This window comes from Aspergillus pseudonomiae (genome assembly GCF_009193645.1).
Source record: "Aspergillus pseudonomiae strain CBS 119388 unplaced genomic scaffold BDV37scaffold_5, whole genome shotgun sequence".
NCBI lineage: Eukaryota > Fungi > Ascomycota > Eurotiomycetes > Eurotiales > Aspergillaceae > Aspergillus > Aspergillus pseudonomiae.
Genome location: NW_022475997.1, coordinates 492,926 through 509,554, shown reverse-complemented (window position 1 = coordinate 509,554; position 16,629 = coordinate 492,926). Strand labels below are relative to the sequence as shown.

Sequence of the window (16,629 nt, the reverse complement as noted above, 5' to 3'; positions counted from 1 at the left end):
GGAGTAAGCACTCAAATGAAGTAGAATAAACAAGGCTCAAGGCCAATATGTATATCATAGAGCACGTATAGTTAGTTAGATAGGTAGGTATTGTGCAAAAACAAAGGTAACACAACACAAGGCAAGCCCAAGCAATGCATCCATTTAATCCCATATTCACGATGCGCCAAGACCCAAGCAAAAAGATAAATAAGCAAAAGGGGTACTGTAAGTGAAGTTGATCTCATCCCTTTTTCGATTCCAGCCATACATGCTAACCCGTACATACATTATAAGAAAAATAATAATAGCGCAACTCTACAACACCGTGTGGAACCCTATACACTATCCAAAACCTTTATGGAGACAATGACAATAAGTGAGACGTTATGAAGTGGGGTAGAGAGGAGGATGGGGGCTATCATGGCGCGGTCTTTGGGTGTTCTGGGTTCTATCGGGCTGTCATTTGGTTCGAGCCGGAGCCGCCTAGAACTCCGGCTGATCCGTGGTGATGTATGGAATTTGCTGGTTTGGAGGGCACCGGTGGTGGTGATGAGTCACGTTTTGACTGGAAGAGCCCTAATCGGGCAGGGGGCGGTGAGTAGCCTGCATTCCGGTGCGGTGGTGATCGGTTGTCGAGTGTGTTATACGAGGATGGATGGGGTTTCCGTACATCTAGCGGGGAGGAGCTTAATGATCGGAACCCGGATCGTCGGTCGGCGTCGTATTCGGGATTCCCATACGGCCCGAGACCCTGGGTGGACTGTTCGTGATCATAGGGTGTGTTGTTTGCCGAGGAATTTTCGGCAATGGTGGACGCTGACCCGTTGGGAGCATGAATGTCCACTACACGTTTTTGGGCTGCTGGTGTGGTATAAGCCGGTGCCCGAGGGTTCTCAAATACTCGACTCTGGGGTCTTGGTGGAATTTGTTGTTGATGATGGATTGGATGCTGTGGGTTAGCCCAAGGGGTCTGCTCTAGGAACGCTTCCTCTGCCGCAGCGCGGAAGACGTTCGACGACATAGACGACATGGCGCCTCGCGGTAATGTGGAGTGATGATGTGAGATAGGAACTCTCGTTTCAATGGAGATCTGCCCGCAAATTATGTCAGCATTAAAGCATGGTGATCAAAGAGCCTCCAGAACAAACTTACGCCCATCTTTTCCATGTCCTCTTCAAGCTCCGCCGGTCGTGCAGCAGACAGTGAAGGTGCGGCTGGGAAGCCGACATACTTTGCAACACCAGCCAGAATGGATACTTCTTGATTGTAGGCAGTCTGGTTGGCAATCTGTTGCGAACGGCGCGTGGGAAATGGAATATAATGCTGCGGACTAACTTCATCCGTCTTGAAGCGATCATGCTGAATGGCATAGAACTGCTTGCTGATGGCACTCGAGTGTTTTTCACGAACGTCCCGGACCCGCTGGAAGTAAGTACTATGCGCTTGTGCACGCTCGGCCAGGCTCTTGTTCAATAAGGCCTTGATTCGGTACTGATACAGCGTATGTTCGTATTTGATCTTGGCGTCCCGATATCGCTGTATACACTCCAACTGCCGCAGAAACTCGGGATGTGTGGGGTTCGGCCCGTTGAGCATTTCGAGTTCGCGGTTAAGTTTAGAGACTCGTTCATCATAGATCCTATTGGCTTAGTCAGTAACCAATGCATGTCTGTCCAAGAGATGCAGGGATCCTTACTTGTCTCGCAAGGCGGCAAACTCCCGCTCTAAAACTGCCAGCGATTCCATCGCAGATACCCGTTTTGCTGCTACACTCGAACATTAGCACGAAGGGAAAGTGACATGGTTGGGGAGGACATAGTGACTTACATTCTTCTTCAAGTTTGGCGGCTGCCTCACCATCATCTGCTTCCTCGCGTTCGGCAGCCTCCTCATCCCCAAGTATATCATCCCCACCGCCTTCCGCGCCAGTTTCGAGAGCCATGTCGGCATCGTCATCGACATCTCTCGCTTTCCGCCCCTTTCGCTTGCCTTTCCTACTCCTTCTTCCCTTAGCAGGAGCCGCTGGCAAGTCGGACTCGGGAATATCGTCGACTGGGGTATCTTCCTCATTGGGCTTGGAAGGTTCCTCAATGGGTTCCTCCTCAATGGGCTCAGGCGTCAGCACAATATCCTCAGCGGGAGGATCGCTCAGTTCGCTTCGGAGTGAGCCGCGGCGTTTCTGAGGAGGCTCGTCCTCTTCGTCAAGTTCCGTGCCCAGCTCATCAGCAGAGCCGTGCCGTTTACGTTTCTTTCCGATGCCTTCTGAAAGTGCTGAGTCGTCAAGCTCTGGCGTCTCTTCACCAAGGTCAGGGATCTGGTTATTTTTTGAGCGGGGCTTGCTGGGCGAATCGTCTGGCACATGCTCCTCGTCTTCGACTTCTTCGTATGTCGTTGACTGAGCTAGCTTGCTGGGGCTCGGACCATGATTAGTTGCGCTCACAACAATGTCTCTTCTCAAACGAATATTATTCGGAGAATCTTCAATGCGCTCGGTTTCTGCCTCTGAATCGTTCTCCGTCATGGCCTTCTCAGGTTTAGGAGACTCAAGGTCGAACGCCAGATTCTCGGAGACATCGTCTATTTCACTTAGACTACTAGATCGTCCATCGTCATCATCATCTATGAGCGCCTCGGCAATGAGAAGGTGGTGTTCGCCATTGGTGACGGTGGATTCTGCCCCGGCGGACGGACCGACCGAGGTAGTTTCCCTGCTTTCGGCCACCTCCATTAGTTATGGAAGGTGGTGCACAGACTTCGGTGGCTTCAGAGGGTGAAAAGAGGCAGGTAAAATGAGAGGTCCACGGAAGTTGATTTCAGTATGCTTGTGGGTAGAGGAAGCCAGCGGTCAAGAGAGTGCAGTCGGACCAAGAGCTAAATGGATCGAAGAGAAAATGTTAGAGAGACTCGGAAAATACATTATAGATATGTCAAGGAAACCGTTCACACTACATCAATCCGAATGACCAAATCAACGAAGGAGAATGAAAAAAAAAAAGGATGTTGTGAGGGCAGAGTGTCTGAAGGCGGTGCGGAGATTTGATCACACACCCCAGACTCACGGGCAATCATTCGTTCCCGGCTTTGAGCGCTGGGAAGTGCGCCAGAGCAACAGCGATACTCAGTTTTCACAGTGTGCCAGAATCCATAATGGCATCGCATCGGGTATAGATCAAGCCATCAATGGAGCTGTAGGCCAGCAAAAAACGTACCGTTCAATAATGCGCCAATCGCGAAACCTGTGGTAACCCCGGCTGCCGCGACCGAGCACGATTCTCCAAGACCGCAGTTGCAGAAGGAGGTTCAAGGCCACAAGTTCTCGCCAATATAACCAGATAATGTTGTATGTATGTCGCCAAGGATGTGATATACTATAGGATCGGCGCAAACGAGTACTTCGTGGCGGGAGGGCGAAGGACGACGAAGAGGAGGGAGGTGGAGGTCGACTTCACGAAGCGGGCAATACGACTGTAAAGCGCTGCGGGAGAATGAACGGCATAGAAGAGAGGTGGGTTGATGTCGAGGTTCTGGAGGGAAAAAATAGCAATTCCTAAGCGAGCGATTATGACAACGATTGAGTATGGGAACCACCAGAGCGTTAGCGTAGAGAAAAGTGGCTGCTGCTGGTGGAGGGAGAAAGAATGATTGATCATGACCAAGAGCGAGGGAGCGAGAGACTGAGAAAGCGTCACGCTGCTGTATGCCGCCCGTATCGTCCGGCCCTTTTCTGCCCGTCTTTTCGCTTTTCCTTCACTCGGGTCATTGCTCACCGCCCTTGGGGGTATGATGATATACTTCTGGCTATCTCATGCGCCGCGATATGCCAACCAACTAGCGGATCAAAACAGAAAAAAGAGAAGCAAAAACCATTCCACGTGATGATCAGTACCAAGCTGATGTTGTGGGTATGGTGGCTGATACTTTCAAAATTCTTAAAAAATAATTCATAATTGCCCAGGTGGTCTAGTGGGTCAGTTCTTCCTGCCTTTGAAATTACCTTTGAATCCTTCTACTAACCCTTATACGGAGTACAGTATGATTCTCGTTTAGGGTTCAGTCTCAGCATATATGCGAGAGGTCCCGCTCGGCCTGTGGCTCGGGGCTATCATTTTTATACCTTTTTTTTTAATAGGAGCAGCAGAGCTGTATGTATGAGAACATGAGTATGTTTCGGCTGTACCACCAGCATGTAAACATCATAAGCGGCGAGTAATCATTGCGCGGAAATGTTAAGGCTGAGAAAATTAAATATTTCAGCTGAAGGAGATGCAATTTCTCAAGTCATAGTGATATGTTGCTGTTGTCGAGTAAACCATCCAATATGCACCCAAGTATAGTCCTAACTCCGTCAACCAACCTTAAATCCGGCCCAAACCCGCCAAGACTTTTGATCGAAAGACTAGCGATAATCTTCCGACGGTGTCAAATCAGTCCTCACTTATTCGCTGTACAGCCCCTCACGACTTTCTCAATTTCCTTTGAATAATACGAACATCTCCTTCTACTTGACACTCACAAGAAGATATTAAAAGATGGCCTCCGGAATGTACGTATTCCTCGCTACGCACACAATACACTCCCCTCTTCATTACCCTCAATACGGGTGAGCCCATACTAACCCTAGAATCCTAGCTTCAACTCCACCTACTACGGCAGGGACTACCGCGCTGGGGCTGCCCTCCTGCGCGCCCGTCGTCCCTACCTCATCAAGAATGCCTTGACCGGTCTCGGTCTCGTCGCATTCACTATCAGCGTCTGTACGTTCGACTCCGATCTCATCATCCGCCCGGAATCACAAACCAGAAACCATCCTAGATCCAGGGAATAACGTACTAACAAATTCATTCTACGAAAGACGCCTACACCATCCGCGCAGTTGGTCAGGATGAATTCTCTGATGTGAAGGTCCCCGAGACACCCGCGAAGCCTCAGCAGAAGCAATGAGTGCAAATTGACCGTTCAGTCGGACCCGTTGATGTGTACATTCCGCCCTCGACTTGGTTATGCTAGATCCTGAGTTGGTCTGGGCTCGAATTGTACACTGACGGTCTAGGACGATAGTTTGATTCGATAGTTTGATTCGATCGTTGATCGGATAATGTATCGGGTACCGGAGTACGTGGCGAATTGTGTTTCCATTGCCTGGCGTTACCTGCGTGTGGACTTTGAAAGGGGGGTGGGGGATTCAGCGTGTTAGGAAGGTAGGAAATGTAGGATTCCTTTTTGGAGTCTACGAAGTGTGAAGTGATGGTGAATTGGGGTTGTGCAGGACCCAGCGCCGCGGCATCGCTGTACAGTTGGGGTGGTGTGAAGAAGTAACTCGGTTGGGTGCCGGGTTAAAAAAGGCCTCTCATCTCATTCTGTTGTTTTTCCTGTTTTTATTAGCATTTATATCTGTATAGTATCAGTTAAACCATTCAAGATACCACGCTCTTATTGATTGCAGATGCAGTACCATCGAAGCCCCAGATTTACAGAGGCTGGGGGTTTGATTACATTGCACGACGCAAAGCCCATTTCAACATGGTGGCTTATGTTTTAATCACATGCATTTTCTAATCGTCTACATTGCCGCTTTAAACGGTGTTCAAATACAAAAACATGGAATTGAGGAACATGCTAAACAGAGAGAAGGGATCCATCTGTCCCTTACGAGGCCACAAACCAAAGATGGGCGGAATCACAGATTCCACCTTCACTCGGTTCGCAGAACACGGGGTCCTTTCCTCTTGGTAGCGCGCTTCCGCTTGTGGCCCCGCTCGAAGGCTGTGGCGCTGTTATGGTCGCGGCCCAAGTTGTCGAGGTCCTTGACCTTGTAGATACGGATGATCCAGTTCTCACTGGTAAACGCTTCCTCGAGGGTGGAAAGTTGTGGCCCTTCAGCGGGCAGTCGGGAGCCTCGGACGCGGTCCATGGCCTGACCCTGCTGGAAGAGGGCGTTATAGTTGTAGTAGGACATTTTGTACCTGCCGGGTCTCATTAGCACATGCTTTAAAAGTATCATTTGCAAAATTCGGGCGTCCTTACATCAAGCTGTTGCGCATCGTGGGAGTAGCCTCATCATCCACACGGTATTCACCCCGTGCGGTGAAATAGTCCCGCTCCTTAACCTCATCGGGCCAGATGCCTTCGGCAATTCTAACCATCCAGAGGAACTTATTGATGTCATCACCAGAGTAACCCAACAATCCGCCGAACACTACCAACACATAATCAACATCATGCTGGCGGAGGATAGGATAGCTGACCTCCTCGCGAGAGCTCATCGCCTTTCCAACCGTGGCGATGTGGGTGTTATTCCAGGTGTTGTTGTCGACAAGAGTGGGGCGATCCGCCATACCACCAATCTGGTATCCATAATCCCACCAGGACATGATCTTGGCGTTATCGGGGGTGTTCTGGCGAAGCCAGTAGTAGGCTTCACGGTAGTCGTCGATGATGAATTGGCTACCGTCCGGCATCCGACTAGCCAGAACAACCGAAGGGGAAGAGTAGGCATTGGATGTGACCCAAGTGCAGTGCGCAACGAACAGGAGCAGATAAATGACGACGGAGGACGTCACAACTGCCTTGGAGATATAAGACGAAACTCCAACCACCGGGTTCCTTGTGGAACGAAGGCCTTCTGTGGACGCCTCGTCTTGGGCCTTGCTTTGAGAGCTCGGCCCACGAGATGCAAACACATACGTATCAATGATGGTCGACAACGCCAGCGCAGCCGCCACGCAGACAATCGGGGTCAGTGTAAGCATGAGACGAACCATGACACCGGCGAAGTAGCTTGCCAAGACTGCGTAGATAATGACGAAGACGTGCTCATCTTTGAGTTCGCGGAAACACATGTAGACTCCGGCGGGGAAGAGCCAAATGAGGAGGTTCAAGTCAAAGAAGAAAGCTGGCCAAGCGGTCGGCTGGTGCTCCGACACTGACGCAATGATGGGGATATGGATTTTGGCGTAGCCAGTATCCCAAAGGGAGTAAAAGCGACCGCTCCACGGGGCGATTACTCCGGATACGGTCAAAAGAACAAGTCCGGCAAAGGCAACGCCAAATACGACGATGACCATGGCAGTAAGAAGTCTTTGGAATTGTTTACCGGGTATGAAGCCGCGGACAAAGTCAGCAAATGCCACGAGCTGGATCAGACCAAATACACCTAGATAGTCGTTAATATATCTCCCGTTAACCATTCGAGAGCACGCTTACCCAAGGCTGACATATGGTCACTGTTCCGAATGGGGAGGAAGCCGACGAATGGAATCTGCATGCTTGCCAAAGTTCCCAGCGCATACCAGGTGGTGTAGCTGATGTACAGACGGGAGCTATATCTTCCCATACAGAGAAGCACAAAGACATGCAAGGGAATCAGATTGGTGATGAAGACATAACCACCCCAAGCCGACACCATGTAACCGTAGAAGAGAGCGGTCAGCGCTCCCCACATGATCGAACCGTTTTTGACAGCCTTGATCCACAAGAAGAAGGTGAATACAAGAAGGAAAATTGCAATGGCTTCGTTATCATAGCTACCCGCAACCGATCGAGAGATATATCCCGGGGTAATGCCCATGAAAGCAGCAGCAAGGAGACCAGCGGAAGGCGAGATGGACATCTCACAAGTCAGCAGATACATTGCAAATGCTGTGAGACCAGAAAATGCCGGTGCGAGCAAGACACAAATGTTGCGGATGTCGACGGGAATGGTCAGGAACCGGAGGATGTGGTAAATCACGCCGCTGGTCACCATGAGACCTGGGTATAACGTGCCACCAGTGACACGTCCCAGAGGGTGCCATGTTCCTATATAGAATTCGCCAATTAGTACCTTAAGCAAGTGACCGTCACCGCCTGGCTGTTGAATGTAGCTGGTGTCGCCGGTGGAATAATCACTCACGGTCATCAAACCAGTCCCAGAAGCTTTCGAAGCCATGTTGTACCAAATATTTTGTTGCGCGAAAGTTAAACCAAGGATCGACTGTAGGGCATTAAGTCAGTGGACATAGAAGCTCTTAACGAAGAGAAAGACAATAGTATTGTATATTGGTCGAAGGCCGGGGCTGTGGGCAACTTGTCGGAGTATAGAATAATTGGTGCTGAACGTACATTCATGGATAATGCTCTCAAAACCTAGCGCATAACAAGTCAGTACCAATTGAACCAATGAGTAACTACAAGTAGATTATCTGTCGAACAACATACGAATCACACTGAACAGTCGACTCGACACTGCAGCGGCGGCGATAGTAACTAGAATGATGATGCGCAGCAAGCCGCGCGTATTCCTGCCGGTGTTGCCTTTCAACAAGGCATCAACAGGTGTTTCGGCCATAACGGCCAGAGAAAAACGTAAAAAGAAAAATCAATGGGGAAAGCAAAAGAGAGTTGGCCCTCGTCCTGCCCTGGAGCTGAAGAGAGGAGTAGTTGGATGTTTCGTTGATTGACTGGGGACAGCTTCGCAAGGTGGTCACTTCCGAGGCTTGGCATCAGGCACGTTTATACTTTACATACATACAATACCGTCACATTGAACTCTCCGCGCCCCCACACCGCACCGCCTTTGATATCAATCAACCGTCACTATCAATACTGCTGAGATTAGCTTCAGCGTGCTGCCCTTGGTCTTTGCCTACGTCCTTCTCTCGTCTTGCCGTCTCTGTGATTAGCACACTTTCATTGACACCTTATCTAATCAAGATGGATTTACCTCCACTCTCCAAGGAACAACTTTCCACAGTGCTCAAATCTAGTCGTTCACCAATAGAGCTCTACAATACTTTGGTGGAGTACGAAGGCGAGGCTTGCTTAATGTCAACAACTGATAGCGATGTATCGGAGCTCCTCAGCCTATTCTACTCGACATTTTTCTTTGCGCATCTTCTGACAGATCAAATGTGAGTTCTACCCTGCCCAAGGCTGCGGAGAAGGCCCCTGGTCAGTCAAACAATGGTAATAACCTGACATTAAACAGATACGAAGCTCGCGCGATGACTCAACGAATGCCACAAGGGCTGTCGCAAAATGATCCGTCGCTCCAGAATTGCCTGACTCTATTACGGGCTGTTTGGCAGAGGAAATATGAGTCGATCTACAAAATCTTAAGAGAGCTACCCTGGCCAGAGCTTCTGCGTCCGGCGGTAGAAAGCTACGAGAGTATGAGAAACACGTCGACTTTGTCTCTGTCCCTGTGACTTGCTCTAACTATTTTCCCAGCATATTTCCAGGAGAAAACATTGAAAGAAGTCAGCCATGCCTATGAAGCGATACGGCCTGCAACAGCTGCAAATTATCTCGGTCTCGATACTGCAGCAGCAGAGCAGGGCGACCCCGCAGTAATACAGAAATTCACTGCAGTTGGTTGGGTATGGGATGAAAGCACAAGACTATTACACCCTAAGCCTATCCCTATGGCACCAGAAAAGGACACTCGGTTATACGATGAAATGAGTCAAATCATGGCATTGGTTGGGAAGCATGGGGGTTAAAGGTGGATGACACGGACACGACATCGCTTAGAAACCGAGAAGACCCGACTGGTTGAACAAAGGGGAGCTGAGATGGCTACGCAACAATAGACCACCAGGTCCGTTTAATGGCGGGAACGTCTGTTGAGCAATGATAGAGTATCACCCCACCCAAGGGCGCACACAGGACAAGGGATCAGCAATGACACCAAAGCGAACAGAATCTCTTGCTCTTCTGGCCCAACTGTAGTGTACAGACGCATGACAGCCCAGGGTATGTACAATGACTCGGAGAGGATCTCTAGTAACGTAAAAGAAAAATCATTCCTTTCGCTCGCAATGACACGACTCTGGGAAATTAGACCAAACAATAATACATAATCGGGGGTTACCCGAAACAACCTTTCTTATACCCTAGGGGGTACGACCGTTGTACCAGAACAGTTGTCACTCGTCCTTTCGCTTTGTACCTTCCAATTCCTCTAGTTCTCCCCGGCCTTCATCTTCAGGTACGCCTCAAGGTCGAACCGGCTGTCCTCGGGATCCGTGATGACTGCAGGCAACCGTTAGTGTCGGATCAAGTATGACATTGCCTTCGTGGAATAAATCGAAGGCGTCGCATCTCATTCGGGGCTCAAAAAGCTGGCAACATACTTCCGCTGTTTTGTGTGTCCTTGGGTGCCGTCTTCCTCTTCCATTCGGCCTTGGCCTGCTGGATCAGGCGCTCCTGGCGGGCGTATTCACGGTCGGCTTCGGCACGCTTCGCGTTGGCAGTGATCGAGGATTGGTGGTAGGCACCGTAGAAGAGACCGGCTACGAGAGCCGAGTAGCGAAGGACCTGTAATGCGGGAATGATGCTGTCAGTTGCCCAGGGTCCATTATCAGAACGGGGCCCTTGCGGACACTTACGTTGACACCTTGTGCGGTAGCCATCTTTAAGATCTTGGTCTCCGGAGCGAAATTCAAAAAGGACAAATAAACGCAGGGTAACAAGGCCGGATTCCGAGCGACCGTTTGGAGGGTATCAATTGGCAATGGCTGGCAATCGGACAGGATACTCAGAAGCTTGTTCAAGACGAAGTTCCTGTCGCGAGTTTTTCCGGACCGTCGGGGGCCTGTGCTTATGTCATCCGCCGACCCGAACTCTGGGCGCGGGACGGGGAAGTCCACCTAACGCGCATAACATAACTTGAGACGGGAGTAAATAATCATAAACTTGAAAGTACCGAACTGGTCTGGTTTGGATGGTACGTCAGCCCATCGGCTGCCTCAATTCACCATGTCATCAGCTATGCAACAGCGAAAGGCAGAGATTCTCGCCAAGAGAGCGAAACTTGCCGAACTAAAACGACAAAGAGAGTTGCGCCAGCAGGAGTTCTCGCAAAGTCGGGCCAACAGCGGTGATGCTTCCGAGGTAGGGGACATTCTTCAACACAACCAATATTCTACAGGAGAGTCATGTCTTTTTTAACTCTCCCCACCCATTATAGGTTGTGTCCCCAGTTCCTAGCCGTGCTGATAGCAGAGCGGAGCTCGATGACCTGATCTCACGTCTTGTGGACCGCCCTGGGTCGGCATCCATCAGCCACGCAGATGGCCCCTCACGCAAAGGGAGCAGACCGAATTCAGTGATTAGCGCTAGCCAAGTAAGCGGAGACCATGCCGAAGCATTCATTCCTGCTGCGCGGCCAGTTTTGCATTCGATCGCCGTCCAAACCGTCGGTGCAGAGCCATATCCTACAGCACCACCCCCTGAACCAAAACCCGAAATCGTTACATACAGTAAAGGAGTCCAGACAGATGACTCGAAACAGCCACAAGATAATTCATCGGTCGAATCTGAAGAGGAAGACGGGCAGGATCCTACAGGCACAGGTAAACGCTTAAGCAGGAAGGAGCGCGAGCGCGACGAAGAGATCCGGAAGAAGCTTCGCGCAGAAATCGAGGAGGAGCTGCTAGCTACCCAGCAGAAGGCAGAACATGACGCCGAGGATGAATCTTCAAAACTACGGTATCCATTGCGCACACTGGATGATGATGAACTGAAGGCAGTGACTTCTTCCGAGGATTTCCTGGACTTCGTTGAACGTTCCGCAAAGGTTATTGAGCGTGCTCTTGATGAGGAATATGACGTACTAGCGGACTATGAACTTGGTGGACTTGATGGCGATGTGGAGGAGGATGACGAACATGGAAAGAAAAGGAGAGGCATCAGAGAGGTTTGCCAGTTTTGGGACGAACGATGGAGCAAGAAGCGCATGATCAGCGACGTGAGCTTTTCTCCAAAGGTCTGTCACCCGCGATATTAGTTTTCCCTTGTTATGCATCGCTGACTAGCCACCTATAGTTCCCAGAGCTTGTTTTAGCTGCATACACCAAAAACCCATCCGCACCTCATGAACCGGACGGTCTGGTTCAGATTTGGAACCAACACCTGCAATCCCGCCCCGAGTATGTGTTCCATTCTACATCCGATATCTTGGCGGCCAAGTTCTCTCCATTCCACCCTAATCTTATCGTTGGCGGTTCGTATTCCGGGCAGGTTCTGCTTTGGGATACTCGGTCATCGCGCGCAGGTGGTGGTGCACCGGTACAGAAGACGCCTCTGACTGGTTCTGGGCACACTCATCCAGTTTATAGCATTTCAATCATCGGCACACAGAATGCCCATAATATACTTACTGCGTCTACGGATGGCGTGGTTTGTGGCTGGACTGTTGATATGCTGTCTCAACCTCAAGAATATCTCGAACTTTCTACTCCCCCGCCCTCTAAAACCGAAGATCTCGCTCCCACGACCATGTCATTCCCACAATCCGATCCGACATTTTTCATCGTTGGCACAGAAGAAGGCGGGATTTACCCCTGCCATCGCTACGACCGAGCCGGTGCTAAGGCCGGAACTGATCACCGTCTCGCGTACCGCGGCCATGCAGCCCCTATCATGTCTACAGCCTTCCACCCGGCACGGGGCCCTGTTGACCTGGGGGATCTAATGCTGAGTTCTAGTTTGGATTGGAGCGTGAAGCTATGGCGTGTTCGGCCACCAGCAACCACCGCGCCGGCCACCTCGGCCATCTCCACGACACAGGTTGTATCTCCGATTCTCGACATCAACCGCGAAGATGTTGTCTATGATGCTCGGTGGTCTCCCCACCGCCCTGGAGTTTTCTCCCTCGTCGACGGTGCTGGAAACCTCGAAGTTTGGGACCTCTACACGGATACGGAAGTCCCCGTCGTGCGGACCACCCCGTCTAAGGGTCGTGGTGGCATCTTGACGAGTAGTCTCAACAAGGTGGCCTGGGAGGAGCGCGAGGGCAGGCGAATTGCCACAGGTGGGTTAGATGGGGTTGTCACCGTCTTTGAGGTAGGAAAGGGCCTTAGTGGCACTCCCGAAGATGTGCCAGCCGAGGAATGGGCCGGAGTGAAGCGACTGGTGGGGAAACTAGAGCAAAAGGACCGGATCAACTGAAGTGATAATTAGGTTTGCGATTGACATAGATCGCTTCGCTTTTCAACCTCCAGCGGACGGTCAATGCGGCTTGACTCTAGACTTTGTGCGAGGAGTGTTGATCCCCCGTTGCCTGAACGCCGCAAGATCTTCATCCGCAGGCTTCATCCAGTTGCTACAGCATGGTAGCCCCTCCCTTTCTCCCGCTCATTTTGTACCAAACTTCGTTGCATGGCGTCTTTATGTAGTTTTTATCATATACCCCTCGGGCAGCTGTTGATGTATGTATGCATTTGTTGGACCAGGAAGGCAGGTTCTCTGGATTTATACTCGACCTGACTTAGAAGGGCATTAAAATGTAAATATTCTACTTTCCAGATCTGCGTGGCGGGAGTGATTCGGTGTTCGGTGTTCAGCAAGGCAATTAGCGGTATCCATGCCATACGTGTCGCCATATTCCTGTATGTCTCAGGCCGACAGGAGCTGCCGTGTTAAATGATCTCCACAAGGGCTCATCATCTGCAGGGCTTTCCCAGCACTACGATTCCCGATCTGGTCCGGATGGACATGGATCCCATCTCGGATCTGTTACGTGATGGGTAACACTTGGGCACCTCGTCGATGAGATGCCAGACCATCCCTCCAGACTGATTCAAGAATTGGTCACTGGTGCTGGGTGAAATGCAAACTATTTTAGTTGAAGTTACTAGCAAAGTGAAGTATCACTCCAACGGTTGTCTGATCTCGGGTCATTTCTGGAATCTGCGCGCATGATGGAGAGGCCCCAGCTCGCATGACGGTATGAGGGCCTGCGAGCCCTTCAGTTCCATTTCGGGCCATTTCGAGAGGGGGAAGTGTGTATGGCATGCATCCATGGCTATATTGAAGGGAATATACTTTGAAATGACGGATCACTCACCGCTCATCTTCTGGAACTGAATGGCATATGCGGTTTCAGTGCTTGGGTCCGACGGCTAAGCTCCACCAGTATTGGGAGAATGTCAACACCTGAGGAGGTCAAATGATAAAGTTTCCGTCAGTGGCCAGTAACTTTCCTAGAGACGGGAGAGTGAATGTAAGCAGCCGAGTCAAGAAAAAAAAAAAAAAAAAAAAAAAAAAAAAAAAAAAAAAAAAAAAAAAAAAAAAGGCCCCAGGGGTACAGCACCAAAGCAACGTTCCTCGTTCATCACATATCGTCTGCAAAAATGGCGCACGGATACAGACCCATCGGAGGATATTCAGGATCCCAATAGGGCGCGAGGAAATCCGACTGTCCCCAAGCAAGGTCATTCATTCCAGTCACAGACTCAAAAAGTTGGAAAGTTTGATTGTTTTCAGGGGATCGACACGGGAACCTGATGCCTTGCATGGCACATGCCTGAGAGAAATCGATCATTGGAGTGCTGGCGGTTTTAGGGCTTGTCAGGCTGTTGACTCTAGACCGAATGAGAGGGGAAGCGTTAAGCCCCTTGCGGTATGGGGCTGCCGCAATGCCGATTGTTTCTCCAGCCAATCCACCGCCCTCGTCCTCCCATGAGACCGCATGCCGAGCGCCAATGGAGCCTAAGGCCGCCCCACCTGCGAGAGGGTCCTTATCGATTGTCGACCCCACGGCTGATGCGGTCGAACTAACAACAGACTACTGTGAAGGAGACTCCCGACTATTGTGATACAAACTCACATTTCAACCCTCGTCTACTGCTGCAAGGAAGCTAACTGATCGCACCGCTGCATTCCATCATGCAATGGCAACCACCTTCGGCCCCACGTGGCCCTTCAAAGCCCGAATTGCAGCCGATCCTCAGACCTGATCGGGTCATACAGGAGGATGAAGTTGCTCATATAAAGGCGGCGACCTGGTCACCAGAAAGACCACGTCGTCCCTGGGTGCGCACGACTCTCATCACGCTGCTGCTGTCAATCATGAGCATCATTTCGTTGCTCGCGTTCTTCTCCCTGGGCCTGGGTATCAACGGCCTTCCCCATGCCCGCCCCTCCAGCCCTTCATATGGCAAGCCGGTAAACCCTATTCAGGACACTCCGATTAAGAACGTGGTATGTTTCATTCGTTGTCGAATACTGAATGGTTACCCTTCGCGACCTTCAGTACTAAGTAACAATATAGGTGGTATTGGTCGAGGAGAACCTGAGTTTTGATGTGTTTGCCGGTGGCTTGACATATAACTCCAAGATCGATGGGTTGGTCAACCGCGAGTACTGCAACCCGTCAAATGCTTCCGATCCATTCTCAGAGAAGGTTTGCGCCAAACCGATCGCGAAGAATGTGGCTCCCGATGACCCGGACCACAGCATTACGGGTGGTAACCAGCAGGTGTATAGCACCTACCACCCCAACGCGAAGAATGATATGCCTGGCATGCAGGGTTTCGTCACGGAGCAGATTGTCTCTTACGGGCTCGGCTCCGATTTAAGTCGCGCTGCAGAGGTCATTAACTACTACACACCAGACCACGTGCCAGTTTTCAATGCCATGGCCGAGAACTTTGTGCTCTTTGACCGCTGGTTCGCATCGGTTCCAGGACCGACCAACCCCAACCGTGCGTATCTGACTTCGGGCACCTCGCACGGTCACGGTCAAAATGACCATGACTTTGATATCTCCAACTTGCCTCAGGTGTCTATCTTTGAACAGCTCTCGGCCGCTGGCATTAGCTGGATCAACTACTCCAACACCACTGGTTTCCTTCCAGATTCTTTGTTCTACCAGTGGACTGCCAAGAGTGGCAAGGGCGCCACTAACGTGAAGCCTATTGACCAGTTCTTCAATGATGCTAAAGCCGGTACGCTGCCTCAGTTTACCTGGATCAACCCAGAATGTTGCTCGTACATGTCCTTCCACCCACCCTCTCCGATCAATATGGGCGAGGGCTTCATTAAGAGCATCTACGAGGCGTTGCGCTCTTCCCCGCAGTGGAATGAGACGCTGTTCATCCTGACTTTTGACGAGCACGGTGGTTTTGCCGACCATGTATCCCCCCCTGAGAACGTGCCGGCTGGCGATAACCTGACGTACACCGAAACGGCCAAGGACGGCCAAGAGGCCACCTTCCATTTCGACCGTTTGGGTATCCGAGTCCCTACCGTTCTGATGTCTCCGTGGGTGGGTAAGGGCGTGGTTCAAAATAGCCCGACTGACCAGCCTAACGAATTCACCCACACCTCTATCCTCAAGTATGTGGCTGAGCTCTGGAACCTGGACATCCTCACTCCTCGCGTCGACTGGTCTCCCAGCTTCCGAGGGCTGATCACCAACACGTTCCGTGAGACGCCGGCGAAGCTACCTGAGCCGGCTGATTTTTAGAAACGAATCTGTACAGTCTAGACTCGATGTCTAGAGTAGCATATGACCATGATGACGATATAATTATGACAATAACCGTTTCAATTAAATGACTGCAGGCAACAACAAAGATTTTGCCTTTGTGGAAACTCCCCATTCCCATCTAAGGAACCATTACATTAGTATGCCTTGTAAATTGGCTCAGCCTCCACTACCTTGAGGTCTAGTCAGGGGAAGCCGGGTATATACTCTTCCGCAATTCAGAACATAGTGTTTGGTACTCTTGGAGTGTCTCTATCGTTCGTTTTTTAAATGTAGAATGTCCTTTGATACCAGTCCAGAATCGGTTTGCTGTCTTCTGTAAATGTACTTGGGCGCAGTTCACCGTTTGTTTTCCTCCTTGGAAATAGGTCTTTTTGTATATATCAGATGCTAGA

At 50.6% G+C, this 16,629-nt stretch overlaps 9 protein-coding genes across 9 annotated transcripts; 4 read left to right on the top strand and 5 right to left on the bottom strand.

Annotated features, from left to right (window-relative positions):
* Nucleotides 1-30: 30 nt before the first annotated feature.
* Nucleotides 31-348, bottom strand: BDV37DRAFT_157972 (uncharacterized protein). Its single transcript, XM_032079104.1, has one exon. The coding sequence runs from the start codon at nt 264-266 to the stop codon at nt 72-74; it is 195 nt and encodes a 64-aa protein (XP_031946095.1). The 5' UTR covers nt 267-348; the 3' UTR covers nt 31-71.
* An 82-nt stretch (nt 349-430) lies between these two features.
* On the bottom strand, nt 431-2,710 carry BDV37DRAFT_268363 (uncharacterized protein; the record flags this gene model as incomplete). The annotated part of the gene is made up of 4 exons (XM_032084172.1): nt 431-1,072; nt 1,135-1,621; nt 1,679-1,748; nt 1,810-2,710. The coding sequence occupies 4 exons, from the start codon at nt 2,708-2,710 to the stop codon at nt 431-433; spliced, it is 2,100 nt and encodes a 699-aa protein (XP_031946094.1).
* A 489-nt stretch (nt 2,711-3,199) lies between these two features.
* Nucleotides 3,200-3,684, bottom strand: BDV37DRAFT_157970 (uncharacterized protein). The gene has a single exon (XM_032079103.1). It carries the CDS (start codon nt 3,630-3,632, stop codon nt 3,351-3,353), a length of 282 nt encoding a protein of 93 aa, XP_031946093.1. The 5' UTR covers nt 3,633-3,684; the 3' UTR covers nt 3,200-3,350.
* Nucleotides 3,685-4,511: 827 nt separating this feature from the next.
* BDV37DRAFT_278780 (uncharacterized protein) lies at nt 4,512-4,923 on the top strand (the record flags this gene model as incomplete). The annotated part of the gene is made up of 3 exons (XM_032086153.1): nt 4,512-4,525; nt 4,612-4,736; nt 4,835-4,923. The coding sequence occupies 3 exons, from the start codon at nt 4,512-4,514 to the stop codon at nt 4,921-4,923; spliced, it is 228 nt and encodes a 75-aa protein (XP_031946092.1).
* A 751-nt stretch (nt 4,924-5,674) lies between these two features.
* On the bottom strand, nt 5,675-8,308 carry BDV37DRAFT_278779 (dolichyl-diphosphooligosaccharide--protein glycosyltransferase subunit STT3; the record flags this gene model as incomplete). Its single annotated transcript, XM_032086152.1, has 6 exons — nt 5,675-5,945; nt 6,007-7,135; nt 7,186-7,779; nt 7,874-7,954; nt 8,083-8,106; nt 8,179-8,308. The coding sequence occupies 6 exons, from the start codon at nt 8,306-8,308 to the stop codon at nt 5,675-5,677; spliced, it is 2,229 nt and encodes a 742-aa protein (XP_031946091.1).
* Nucleotides 8,309-8,536: 228 nt separating this feature from the next.
* On the top strand, nt 8,537-9,742 carry BDV37DRAFT_157948 (CSN8/PSMD8/EIF3K family protein). The gene is made up of 3 exons (XM_032079102.1): nt 8,537-8,870; nt 8,948-9,129; nt 9,190-9,742. The coding sequence occupies exons 1-3, from the start codon at nt 8,674-8,676 to the stop codon at nt 9,459-9,461; spliced, it is 651 nt and encodes a 216-aa protein (XP_031946090.1). The 5' UTR covers nt 8,537-8,673; the 3' UTR covers nt 9,462-9,742.
* A 180-nt stretch (nt 9,743-9,922) lies between these two features.
* On the bottom strand, nt 9,923-10,373 carry BDV37DRAFT_278777 (ATP synthase subunit e; the record flags this gene model as incomplete). The annotated part of the gene is made up of 3 exons (XM_032086151.1): nt 9,923-9,993; nt 10,095-10,278; nt 10,350-10,373. 3 exons carry the CDS (start codon nt 10,371-10,373, stop codon nt 9,923-9,925), a joined length of 279 nt encoding a protein of 92 aa, XP_031946089.1.
* Nucleotides 10,374-10,530: 157 nt separating this feature from the next.
* On the top strand, nt 10,531-13,567 carry BDV37DRAFT_238278 (putative dynein intermediate chain). The gene is made up of 3 exons (XM_032080829.1): nt 10,531-10,854; nt 10,931-11,728; nt 11,788-13,567. The coding sequence occupies exons 1-3, from the start codon at nt 10,720-10,722 to the stop codon at nt 12,910-12,912; spliced, it is 2,058 nt and encodes a 685-aa protein (XP_031946088.1). The 5' UTR covers nt 10,531-10,719; the 3' UTR covers nt 12,913-13,567.
* Nucleotides 13,568-14,161: 594 nt separating this feature from the next.
* Nucleotides 14,162-16,282, top strand: BDV37DRAFT_238275 (putative phosphatidylglycerol specific phospholipase). Its single transcript, XM_032080828.1, has 2 exons — nt 14,162-14,946; nt 15,017-16,282. The coding sequence occupies exons 1-2, from the start codon at nt 14,632-14,634 to the stop codon at nt 16,211-16,213; spliced, it is 1,512 nt and encodes a 503-aa protein (XP_031946087.1). The 5' UTR covers nt 14,162-14,631; the 3' UTR covers nt 16,214-16,282.
* Nucleotides 16,283-16,629: the final 347 nt, after the last annotated feature.

Bases quoted from the DNA above. Each gene is read 5' to 3' on its own strand.
- BDV37DRAFT_157970 (XM_032079103.1), bottom strand. From the start codon at position 3,632: ATGATCAATCATTCTTTCTCCCTCCACCAGCAGCAGCCACTTTTCTCT.
- BDV37DRAFT_157972 (XM_032079104.1), bottom strand. From the start codon at position 266: ATGTACGGGTTAGCATGTATGGCTGGAATCGAAAAAGGGATGAGATCA.
- BDV37DRAFT_238278 (XM_032080829.1), top strand. From the start codon at position 10,720: ATGTCATCAGCTATGCAACAGCGAAAGGCAGAGATTCTCGCCAAGAGA. The intron at 10,855-10,930 runs GTAGGGGACATT...CACCCATTATAG, and splicing joins ACAGCGGTGATGCTTCCGAG to GTTGTGTCCCCAGTTCCTAG. The intron at 11,729-11,787 runs GTCTGTCACCCG...AGCCACCTATAG, and splicing joins ACGTGAGCTTTTCTCCAAAG to TTCCCAGAGCTTGTTTTAGC.
- BDV37DRAFT_238275 (XM_032080828.1), top strand. From the start codon at position 14,632: ATGCAATGGCAACCACCTTCGGCCCCACGTGGCCCTTCAAAGCCCGAA. The intron at 14,947-15,016 runs GTATGTTTCATT...GTAACAATATAG, and splicing joins ACACTCCGATTAAGAACGTG to GTGGTATTGGTCGAGGAGAA.
- BDV37DRAFT_157948 (XM_032079102.1), top strand. From the start codon at position 8,674: ATGGATTTACCTCCACTCTCCAAGGAACAACTTTCCACAGTGCTCAAA. The intron at 8,871-8,947 runs GTGAGTTCTACC...GACATTAAACAG, and splicing joins CATCTTCTGACAGATCAAAT to ATACGAAGCTCGCGCGATGA. The intron at 9,130-9,189 runs GTATGAGAAACA...CTATTTTCCCAG, and splicing joins GGCGGTAGAAAGCTACGAGA to CATATTTCCAGGAGAAAACA.